This window comes from Bombina bombina, chromosome 3, assembly GCF_027579735.1.
Source record: "Bombina bombina isolate aBomBom1 chromosome 3, aBomBom1.pri, whole genome shotgun sequence".
NCBI lineage: Eukaryota > Metazoa > Chordata > Amphibia > Anura > Bombinatoridae > Bombina > Bombina bombina.
Window position 1 is genome coordinate 477646281 of NC_069501.1, and position 12012 is coordinate 477658292.

General features: G+C 37.5%; 2 protein-coding genes across 9 annotated transcripts in view; both read right to left on the reverse strand.

Annotated features, from left to right (window-relative positions):
• The window catches only part of TEAD3 (TEA domain transcription factor 3), a 159401-nt gene extending 155289 nt beyond the window's left edge, over window positions 1–4112 (reverse strand). For 4 of the 8 annotated variants that reach the window (XM_053706799.1, XM_053706800.1, XM_053706797.1 and 1 more), the window contains exon 1: window positions 3953–4112. The gene's annotated coding sequence lies outside the window, so the exon portion shown is untranslated. The remainder of the gene's footprint in view (window positions 1–3952) is intronic. The other 4 variants (XM_053706802.1, XM_053706801.1, XM_053706804.1 and 1 more) reach the window with 3 other exon arrangements.
• A 665-nt stretch (window positions 4113–4777) lies between these two features.
• The window catches only part of LOC128652401 (tubby-related protein 1-like), a 114309-nt gene continuing 107074 nt past the window's right edge, over window positions 4778–12012 (reverse strand). Inside the window, exon 11 of the mRNA XM_053705340.1 lies at window positions 4778–4997. Within this exon, the coding sequence (XP_053561315.1) occupies window positions 4864–4997 (134 nt within the window). The 3' untranslated portion in view covers window positions 4778–4863. The remainder of the gene's footprint in view (window positions 4998–12012) is intronic.

The window sequence follows — 12012 nt, forward strand, 5'->3', positions numbered from 1 at the left end:
AAATCACCTTGAAGATCAGATTACATGCAGTAGACAGTCACATTACGACCCCAAGCCCTTAGGCTTAAGAAGCCTGAACTGTAAACTTATAACAAACACCTTACAATATGAAATCACACACACATATATCTGTGTGTGTGTGTGTGTGTGTGTGTGTGTGCGTGCACATATTATACGTACATATTTCTGCATGTTTATTATTAGTATATAATTACTCATTGTCATCATACCACAGTATGTATTCATCTTAGTGTGTAGATACTTAGCATAACTATATAATTCAAAAGGTTTAGTACCTGTGGAAAGCAGGGTTGGCCATAAAGTCCTTCAGCTACTTGCTATTGGAAACTGAAATCAATATAATTTAGTTAACCAAAGTCACAGATTTCCTAAAACGTAACCTTTTCCTAAATCCATGTCTGGAGTATTGATAGGTCTATTTTTGAGTTTAATATTAGTGTACAAGTACTTGGCATAGTTATGCTTGTTAACTCTTTATATCAGGGCTCGACAAATCCAGGAGCCAGGGAGCCACTGACTCCTAGAATTTTACCCCTGGCTCCTAACTTTTTTGGCTACTCTCCATAAATATGTATAATTAGATACCACTGTCTGGTTCCTAAATATTCTTACTGACTCCTACATTTTAAACAGATTTTTCAACCCCAATTGTACATCTATTAAAGAGACAATAAATGCCAATATATTCACTATGCATAGGAATGGACACTGTTTCAACTTAAAAAAAAACTGTGCGAAACTCCACAATAGGGCTGTATTGTTCTCTTGATTTTGCAGCAAAGGAATATCTGTTTTTCAAAATACAAAACTGTGATATTTTAAAATGCATTCAATTTAAATCCAACAAAGAAAAAAACATATAACGTCCCTTTAAACCAAGGTTAAATCTTATTTCTCACTGACACTAATTGCATTTACACATATGGAATAGTTTTAGCTGAGTCTCAAGGCAAACTATAAAATCTAATGCAGAGCAGAAAATGATCTATTGAAATATACTTCAACCTATCTCAGTGTGTACACTAGGTGCCTGCTTTGTCAGGGATTCGGTTATTTGAAACTAAGTGAAACTATTAAAGGGACACTCAAGTCAAAATTAGACTTTCATGATTCAGATAGAGCATGCAATTTTAAACAACTTTGCAATTTACTTCCATTAACAAAACGAACAGAGGGGCATATTTAACAAGCTCCGAATGGAGCTTGATATCCCGTGTTTCTGGCGAGCCTGCAGGCTCGCCAGAAACAGCAGTTATGAAGCAGCGGTCACAAAGACCGCTGCTCCATAACCTGTCCGCCTGCTCTGAGCAGGCGGACAGACATTGCCGGAAATCAACCCGATCGAGTACGATTGGGTTGATTGACACCCCCCTGCTGGCGGCCTGTTGGCCGCGAGTCTGCAGGGGGCGGCGTTGCACCAGTAGCTCTTGTGAGCTGCTGGTGCAATGCTGAATACGGCGAGCGTATTGCTCGCCGTATTGAGCGAGGTCGATCCGGCCGACAGACCTTGATAAATTGAGGCCAGAGTCTTTCTATTTACACTTTATTTAACAAGCAGCGGACATCAGACCGCTGCTTTCCTAACCTTTTGCCACCTCTAAAGTGGCTAATTTCAATCTCCTGCCTGCACGTGATTGGCTGTGCGCGGGCAGGGGGCACAATTGCACGTGAGCGCAAAATAGTGCTTGTGTGCAATGCTGAATTCCGCCAATGGGAATTCAGCCCGCCAGAGGTGAGCTACGGCGGACCGGGGCGTGTATGTGCGCCGATGTCCGCCTCAGCTTGATAAATCGCCCCCTAAGTGCTATTGCATTGTCTTGTTCTCATGCATTTGTTGTTTATGTAAATCTGCTGCATATACTGGTCCTTTAAAAAAAGGACATAAAGGAGCAACAGTATAATGATCTAATGTAATAGAGGCATTCAGTCATGCAATAGTAAAGTTCACTAACTATAGGGCCAATCAGAATCCTTTAGAAAAGCTTAGCTACATAAAGCCCCATATTTATTTTGTACAAAAATCTTTAGATACATTTTTCTACAGGATGGTGGTCAGCAACTATATGCGTTTAGCCCTCACAATGGAACTAAACACATAGTTACCGTCTATTATCCATTGTCAATGCATGCATGCTCTCACACTGGGCACAATCAGTGGATTGGTGGCTATGCACATATGATGTTCCTAATTAGCTGTCTGTGTCCAATTTAAAATTGGAAGTTTGAGGCCTCTCTGAAGTGAACTTTTACTATGTATGTAATCCTTTCTGCATAGGTAACAACACACAGAACAACAGTAGTGCAACAATAAATTACCCTAGTACATTAAAGCATTGTATTATTGCTGATTTCTATAATGAGCACTATACAGCTCTATGGCCCCACTTAGACTGAATAGGCTCCAGACCCTTTTTTTTCCATGTAAAGACCATCACCCTGAAATCAACACACCCATTTTACCCCCACAATACAGCTTCTTAGTCATATTCAGCGCTGCGGAATCTGTTGGCGCTCTACAAATACCTGATAATAATAATAATAATCTTCTTTACACACATACAATAGATTGTAATCATTTTAAAAAATAGGTCAAGCAAAAAAAAAAATCAATTTATGAGCTCTGGGGATCTATATATACAGCGCATTATAAGAATTAATTTATCAGGCTGTTGAATTGTGAACACCTTTCTAATAAAACTTAGATTTATTATTTTTGTGTGTATCTGTAAGAGGTGTCAGGGCTTGGAAATATATTGGCCCACTATTAAAAAAACAAACAAACAAATAACGGAATAAACAAAAATACAAATTCAGTGTGTTCCCTATCAGTACATAAAGTGTTTTTTACCACTGTATATATAACGTCTATCAATACACAGTGCAACATGTTTTCACATCTGCCTATTATAAGTGTGAAAATATAAATACACAGTGCTCATATTTATTACATGTGTATACACATCCTACCTACATACTACTTGTATGTATATTAGCAGTCTATAGGTGCATGGTATCACTATATGAACATTTACAGTAGGGTCTGAAATGGAACTCACAAACAAGGGACATTAGTGGTAAAAGGGTTCTTGGTTAAAACATGGAATCCTCAATTGTACCAAAAAAATATTACAAAGCAGGAAGTAATCTAGTGTGAAATCTGACAGCCAGTTTTTGGGATACTACCATACTTAATTTGATAATGTTATTATCATACTAATATAAAACAGTGAATTTTCATTATGATTACCATCAATCTAGCTTTTCTTTAAAATGTCAATAGACAATAATATAACAGATTGCTTGTATTATTATTGATAACAACACTAATTTGTTACAAATCATATTCCATGGGGAGATTTACAAGACAGATAGATGGGACTAGTTTAAAAAGTGTATATACTCACATGATAGTTATACAACATGTTAGTCAACATGATTACACAGAACAATGCATTTTGTTTTAAAAGCTGTGTTCATTACAGTTGTGTAGATACTCATAATAATCATATGGTACACTTGTTCGTGTATCATTACTCAGTATCGGTATAAAGTGACTTATGTAAATACTACATTGTACTATACAAATATTCATTTGTTATCCTTGTTTGATTGCAGTAGACTATCAGCCACGCATCACCAATATACACTTCAACATATAATCTGGGGATACTCATCATCATCATCTTTATACAAAACAACATTGTCATTATCAGTATATAGATACTTTATACTATTCTAGAAAACAGTGTGATCATTATCAGCTCATTTTACAGCGCAGCATGGATCTGTCATAGGGAGGGCTGTATCCCACAAACACACTTAATGCAGAGTTGGTAACTTTTCCCACCTCCCTCTTTCTGTCTCCTTCCCCCCACCACCAACACCAGTGACCCAGATTGGGGGGGGGGGTGTCTGTGTCCCCTGTCCTTACCTGTCCCTGGCTCTTGAAGAGTGTTGTGTGGCCTCTGTTGTAGGGGAATAAGGAAGGGGGTACTGACTCCTGGAGGGGGAGGGGGTCCGATCAGGAGACGTCAGAAAGAAGACAAGTCTAAGAACTAAAAGAGAGTAAAGGAGTGAACAGCTGCTCCCTCCCCTCCTACCACCAGTGCCCTCCTCTCTCTATACTACCGCCCCCCTTTTCCACCCACTGCCCTTCCCTGTCACCAGCTCTCCTCCTATCTCACCGTCCATCCCACGATCTCTCCTGCCCTATACTCCCTCTTGTGTCCTGCTCCCTCCCTTACTTTCTCTCCTCCCTCCATATCACCTGCCCAGCCCTTCCAACAACAGTGACTCCTCCCTTTCATGAGGATTTCTTCACTTCTCCTTACCCTCCTCTACTGGTGCTCAACCCTTTCTCTTACAAACTCTCTAATAAAAATGATTCTCTCTTCCCAGTTTTTCCTTCTCTCCTTTTTGTATTTCCCTTATTTCGCCTGCTATTTACTCTGTCTGTGCCAATCAAAACTTTCTTTTGTGATAGCCATTCCCTAACGTGATTTAGCCTTATTCTTCATTCTACTTTTTTCCTCTTCAGTTTTTATACCTTTTTTTTTTTTATTATTTTGTAATCACCTCCCCCGTGTTTTTTCACAACCCCCTTTCACTACCTATTAAAATTCCCAGTGTTCATGTTACTGCCATTTAATCACCGAATCACATTCAAGTCTGCTTTTTAGTCATACACACATTTCCCAAGAAAAGTTGCCTTACGGGAAGAAGAAAAAAATCACACAGTTGACATTTTTTTCCCTCATTTTGGTTTAAAATAAATATTTTTATTGTTTATGAAATTCAGAACAGTCAAAAAAATGGAGTTGAGGGTGAACTTTTTTATTTTTTTTATTCACAAGCTAACTTCCCATCAAAGCTGGACAGAGCGATTGCAAACGCTTGGACAGCGCACATAGGATACTTGTAGTCCATGGTGAACGCATCATCCGCTACACGACCGAATTGCATGATGATGTAATCAACTGCAACAGAAAAATCAGGGTTACCATTCTCTTGTACTGTACCCAACAGACTATTTTATCTTGACAGAACTACTGGTTGGTTATAATAAATTAAGGGGTCGTTACAGTGGAAAAAAATGACATGCTAATTAGTTAGAGCATACAATGTTATCACTAGTGACCCTGAAACAATATTTAACTCATAGGTTAAACTCATAGGTAAAGGGCAGCTTGTGAGCCGCAGAGAACTGCTGGTCCCAACAGGAAACTGCTGCTGATCCAGGATCTGCTATTAAAAACCCTCAGATGAGAGATTATAGTTGGTACCACAAGGCCCTTAAAAAATTTTTTAGAAACACAACTGTTATCTTTAGAAATGTTTATGTTGGTATGTAGTGTTCTTTATGTGAAACATAGACCATTTGTTTGTGCGATTTTAAACATTCAGATGGGAAACTAGCTCTGCTGATGGGATTTGCAGCGGTTTCCAATGAGGACCAGCCATGCTCCGTGGCACTTCTACTGTGTGTTTAACCCCTTTTGTGAGGGTTAAACACATAGGGCCAGCAGGATTACCGCTAAAAGTAAACACAATCGCTTGAGCGCAGTCGTTATTTACTCTAGAATGATTACCACGACTTCAGAGCTCTGGTTAACTGTTTCACGAAACATATATTGCACAAAAAAGTTATAAGGGCTCAAAGATATGAGGTCTGAAAAAAAGGCAGGCAAATGGCTGTAACATTGAGATGCATATCTAAATATGTATATATATGTATGTATATATATATATATATATATATATATGTATACATATGTATTTATATGTGTATATATGTATTTACAGACATATATACACATATAAACACATAGATACATATGTACACATATATAGACATATATATAAGTGCATTTGAGCCCTTTGCAGCTAAGTAGATGAAAACATGTAAAAGCATATTTATGCAATATTCATATTTAATAAAGGTTTTAACTATGTATTTGGTGTAAATATTTTACATTCCAATGTTCTGCACATAGAAGAATATGTTCTAAGTATTTATAAATAGACAATCTTATATATATATATCTGTATATATCTTATATCTATATATAATCATTTATAGATATATATTGGACAAAACAACATCATATATATGTAGACATATTTAAAGGGACAGTCTACACCAGAATTTTTATTGTTTTAAAAGATAGATAATCCCTTTATTACCCATTCCCCAGTTTTGCATAACCAACACAGTTATATTAATATACTTTTTACCTCTGTGATTATTTTGTATCTAAGCCTCTGCAAACTGCCCCTTTATTTCAGTTCTTTTGACAGTCGCAGTCTAGCCAATCAGTGCCTGCTCCCAGATAACTTCACGTGCACGAGCACAGTGTTATCTATAAGAAATATACGTGAACTAACACCCTCTAGTGGTGAAAAACTGTTAAATGCATTCTGAAAAGAGGTGGACTTCAAGGTCTAAGAAATTAGCATATGAACTTCCTAGGTTAAGCTTTCAACAAAGAATACCAAGAGAACAAAGCAAAATTGGTGATTAAAGTAAATTGGAAAATTGTTTAAAATTACATGCTCTATCTGAATCATGAAAGTTTATTTTGGCCTAGACTGTCCCTTTAAGAATAAATAGAACAAATCCTTCTATGTGAAGAACATTGGAATGTGAAATATTCATATTTTCATGTTGGGTTTGCACGAGAGTGGGGTGTTACTTTTTCCACTTTTTCTCCATTGACTTCTATGGGGGAAACGTGAACGCGCACACAATATACTTCTGCTTTTTTATCTCATCGGGTTGGTACCCGGGCATAAACAGTTTACTTTCAACTCAAAATACAAAATTACTTCTAGCACAATAAACGCTCGATCAGGAGAGTTAATTAGCGCTCCACTTGTAATTTCGCCCATAGTAGTGTAGGGTCGATAGTCTTAAGATTACATTCTCTAACGAATTCGAACATGGTAATTTTTCGACTATTATGTCCCTTTAAAGGGACATTTAAAAATACACTTTCATGATTCATACAGAGCATGCAATATTCAGATACTTTTCAGTTTGTTTCTTTGTCGGTTTTAAGATATTGCTCCATTAGTGCATTGCTGCTCTGGAGATCACTTTAAATATAGCTTTGTTTAACCCTTATGCAGGAATTTAAGGGACATGAAAGTCAAACTTAAACTTTCATTGTCCAGTGAGTGCAGATCCTTTTGCTTCTATGTTGATACTTGGGGCTCGATTTACCAAAGCCCTATGGCTGCAAGTTCTCACAAAAACTTGCTTGTCGTAATTTAACAAGCAGCAGTCACCAGACCGCCGCTTCCCTAACCTTTTTGCCACCTCTAGGGTGGCGAAATTCAATCTCCGCGGTCAAGTCCGACCGAGAAGATTGACAGCTCCTGCCCGCACGTGATTGGCTGTGCGCGGGCAGGGAGCGGGATTGCACGCGAGCACAAAATTGCGCTTGTGTGCAATGGTGATTACCTGCGGGTAATTTCGCCCGCCACAGGCGAGCTGAGGCGTACAGGGATGCGTATATGCGCCCCTGTCCGCCTCAGCTTTGATAAATCTAGCCCTTGGTGGCTGCAACTGACGGTGAGAGTGAGAATCCACTTGCTATTTTGTTTATACAGGGCTTTTTTTTTACAAGAGGTTACTGCTAAATATATCTAGCATTGTAAAAAACTTTGTCCCTTTGCTTTTCTCAAAGTTACTAAGCACAATATATCAATCAATAATCAATGAGTACCAGTGTTCTGTTGGATTCTGCAACCTGTCAGAATTTGCAACCTACCAATATGCGCATGCTCACAGATACGTCACCGCATTCCACTTGTTTTTGCCCCATTCTGCGTGCAGGCTCACATTGTTAAAGGGACAGTACACTGTAAAATTGTTTTTCCATAAATGTATTTTAAATGACTTGTTATACCAACTGCAGAGTATAAAATATTTGAGAAATTGCATTTTCGGGTTTATTTGTGTATCTGAAGTAGCTGGTTTTGTGCTTTGAAACCACAGCCTATTACAATGGGTTGAGCTTCAGGTAATATCAGATCTCATTATGTTATCACTTTTATGTACACAGACTTGCTTCCTTATCTTATATTTGTCTGGAACACCAAAGCTCAGTACATAGAGAGAACAATGGAAAATTATCATTTTATTACTTAACTATCATGCCCCCCACTGAGGGTGTAATCTCTTCTGCTGGCTGTGTTTACTTAGGCTTGTCAATAGCGTATACGCCAGTATCAAAACTTTCAGTATAGGTTGGGAAACCACAAACTAAATCAGCTATTTCAAATGCTGAAATATGAGTAAAGGAGCTACTTGCAACCAATTTAATACACTCTAGCAGGTAAAAAGGATCATTGGGAATAATTTAAAGAGGAGAAAGTTTTTGGGTGAACTGTCCCTTTAAGTAGCAAAATCTGCCAGTTAGCAAAATTTGTCACCACATTCCTCACATATTTTTAGCCACACTAACTGCACATGTGCGCGCATGTCAATTTCCCGCTTAGAAAGAAAAAAAAAAAACTTTATAAACTTTTTAAAGAGGAGTTATATTGTTTTCTGTAAAATGTGTAGCATACTGTATGTTTCCAAAAGCTCCAAGAGCCTTTAATTCCTCCCCCATCTCTGGTGTTCCAGTCTAATTTTTGCCTCAACAGGAGGAGGTTAAATAATTGAGGTGCTCCACATTCCTCGTTGAGAGGGTTCCTCAGACTGATTTAAGGCCCATTTTCCCCCTCAGATTGCTGCTCCTTGGGCAAAGTTGAGATTGGAGTATTGGGTAGTGACATAATCTTTCCCAGTGAGGAGTTAGTCACAAGCCCGCCACAGGTGTTGTTATGCGATTAATGTCCCTTGAATAGAACATAGCTACTCCTATACTAATAAACATGACTTTATAGTAATTAAAACCTAAAATAAATAATTTATTTCCGAAAAAGTCCTGTGGTACACCGTTGGAAAGAGCTAAAGGCATTGCTGTCTCCAAATGTGCACTCCCATGCAATATTCTAGTATCTACTTTGGACTGGCTGCAAGTATACTTGCAACCAATAGAATAGCAGTGTGTGCTTTTTTAGAGACAGTCTTGTCTTCACACTCTCTTTTATTGCCTTTTATTATATCTGTCTATAATTATATAATAATTAATATAATTAATATAATCGTCAAAAGAAGAGATTGATAAGGGGAACACCTAGCTTCCAACATGGCAGCACCAAAGTGGAACCTAAACCTTTACACAAATATCTTCAGCAAACAACTATTATATTTTAAAAAAAAGAAAGAAAAATCATCTACATACTATTCTTATATTATTCTCAGGGTAATCTTTGCTTTGATATACATCATTATATCTAGCATTATATCAGCCAATATGATTTATCCTACCTTAATTTCGATTGGCTGATAGAATTCTATCAGCCAATCAGAATTGAAGGGACGCCATCTTGGATGAAGTCATTTAAAGGAACCTTCATTCTTCAATTGGACGTCGAGCAAAGAGGATGCTCCGTGTCGGATGTCTTCAAGATGGAGCCGCTCCTCGTCGGATGGAAGAAGATATAAGATGCCGCTTGGATGAAGACTTCTGCCCGGCTGGAGGACCTCTTCGGCCCGGATTCGATGAAGACTTCTGCCCGGATCGGATGAAGACTTCTGCCCGGCTGGGTAAAGACGGCTCAAGGTAGGGTGATCTTCAAGGGGTTAGTGTTAGGTTTTATTAAGGGGGGATTGGGTGGGTTTTAGAGTAGGGTTGGGTGTGTGGGTGGTGGGTTTTAAAGTTGGGGGGTTGTATTTCTTTTTTTACAGGTAAAAGAGCTGATTACTTTGGGGCAATGCCCCGCAGAAAGCCCTTTTAAGGGCTATTTGTAATTTAGTATAGGGTAGGGAATTTTATTATTTTGGGGGGCTTTTTTTATTTTATTAGGGGGCTTAGATTAGGTGTAATTAGTTTAAACTTCTTGTAATTTTTTTTATTTTCTGTAATTTAGTGTTTGTTTTTTTTGTACTTTATTTATTTTTTATTTTTTTAAATATTTCTTTATTTGTCACAGACAATTTACAATACACTGATTTCATGTCCAACAGAAGTAAGAAAAAAAACCCAAAAGAATCATATATTCATGATTAAACTTAAACAGAATTTAACTTCAAATTGTCGGTGTTTTTTTTTTTTTTTTTACAATCTACTCCTGGCAGCACCTGGCTGCCACACATAAAAAACGAGAAACAACAACAACAAAAAACAACAAAAAAAAACCCCCCTCCAAGAGATAGTTAATACTATGCCTCGCTAGAATTTGTTATTCACGTGTGAGGGAACACCTCTAATACTACCAATTCTGCAAAACTAGAAGAGAGGAAAGGAAATAGCAGGGTGCCATCCTAATAAAAACATCCTGCAAATGAAAAAATGAAAAAAACAATTTGTTATTGTATTGCTTGGATAACCTGTGAAAATACAGGCACTCTACTAGCTTTCCAATCCTTTAATATAAGGTGTCTAACCAATAAAATAATGGTGTTTAGGATACAAAGCCCAAAACTATCTCCTTTATTGAGGGTCATAACTAAGAAAACAATATCTTGGAACGTGAGAGAAACAGACAATTTAAAGTGATAATTAACCCAATATATAGTTTTCAACCATAGTTGATTTATTTTTGGACAGGACCAAAACATATGCAGTAAATCCGCTCTAGGATTCGTACATCTTGGACAATTTGCAGACCTAGACGGGTAATATCTAGCTACCTTAAGTGGGTATAAATAAAAGTTGTTAACAAGCTTCATGTGTGATTCCTTCCAACTGATTGAAACTCTACACTTATTTAAAGTAATGAAACTTTGATTAATCCTATCCTGATCCATATCAGGGATTAATACAGCCCAAAAATTACAAATCTTATCCACGAAACCCTGACTTTGCTTCGATAGCATAATATCATAAATCAATGAGATTGACGTGTCACCAGTAACAAATCTTTGTATCAAAGTTCTGATATCGGACCACGCAATAGATGGGGGGAATTGCCATTTCTGAGCAGAAATAAAGTGTCGGGCCTGAAAAAAGGCTAATAGATTTGAGCTCGGTAAATCGTATAAAGAGAATAGGGTTTCCCCTGCTAGTAGTTGATAATCCACACCCAATAGCTGCTTTACCAAACTAAGCCCTTTCTCTGCCAATGATTTGAAAACACTTTGATTAATGCCTGGGGAAAATAGCGGATTACCCTGAATAGGAAGAAAATCTGAATAAACAAAATCGATCCCTAGAATTCTACAAAACTTGTGCCAACCTAAGACTATATTTTTGAATGTTATAAGAGAAAAAACATTAGAGGGCAGCTGACAAGGTTTACAATGCAATATTGCTGTTAACGCGAAAGGATATATTAAAAAGGTCTCCTCCTGAATGGAAGAAACTATATTAGTTTTAGCCAACCAGTCAAATTTTATCAAAGATGCTATATTATACAGCCTAACATCCGGAAGTGCTAGTCCTCCTAAACAGGTTTCCTGCATAAGCCTAGCTAGAGCCAGACAGGTTTTTTGTTCTGCCAGATAAATTTGGAGAAATAGCTGTAAAGCTTTCTCAAATCACAATTAGATAAAAATAGAGGAAGATTCTGTAGTGGATAAAGGAGGCGGGGAAAGATAATAGCCTTAATCAGATTCACTCTCGCTGTTATAGACAAAGAGAAAGACACCCATAATTGTAAATCCAATTTAACATTTTGGAGTAGCGGAAGATAGTTGTCTGAATACCAATGCTTAGGATTCCTATGCAGGTCTAAACCTAAATACAGTATTTAATAGAATCGACCACTCTGAAAGGGTTTGCAAAAGATGTAGGAGAGCATTTACCAACACAAATTAGTTTGCTTTTTTCTAGGTTGACCATATACCCTGAAAAAAGAGCTAAATTCTTCAAGTAGATAAATTAAGATTGGTATCGATTGATGAATATTCTCCAAAAATTCTAAGATATCATCCGC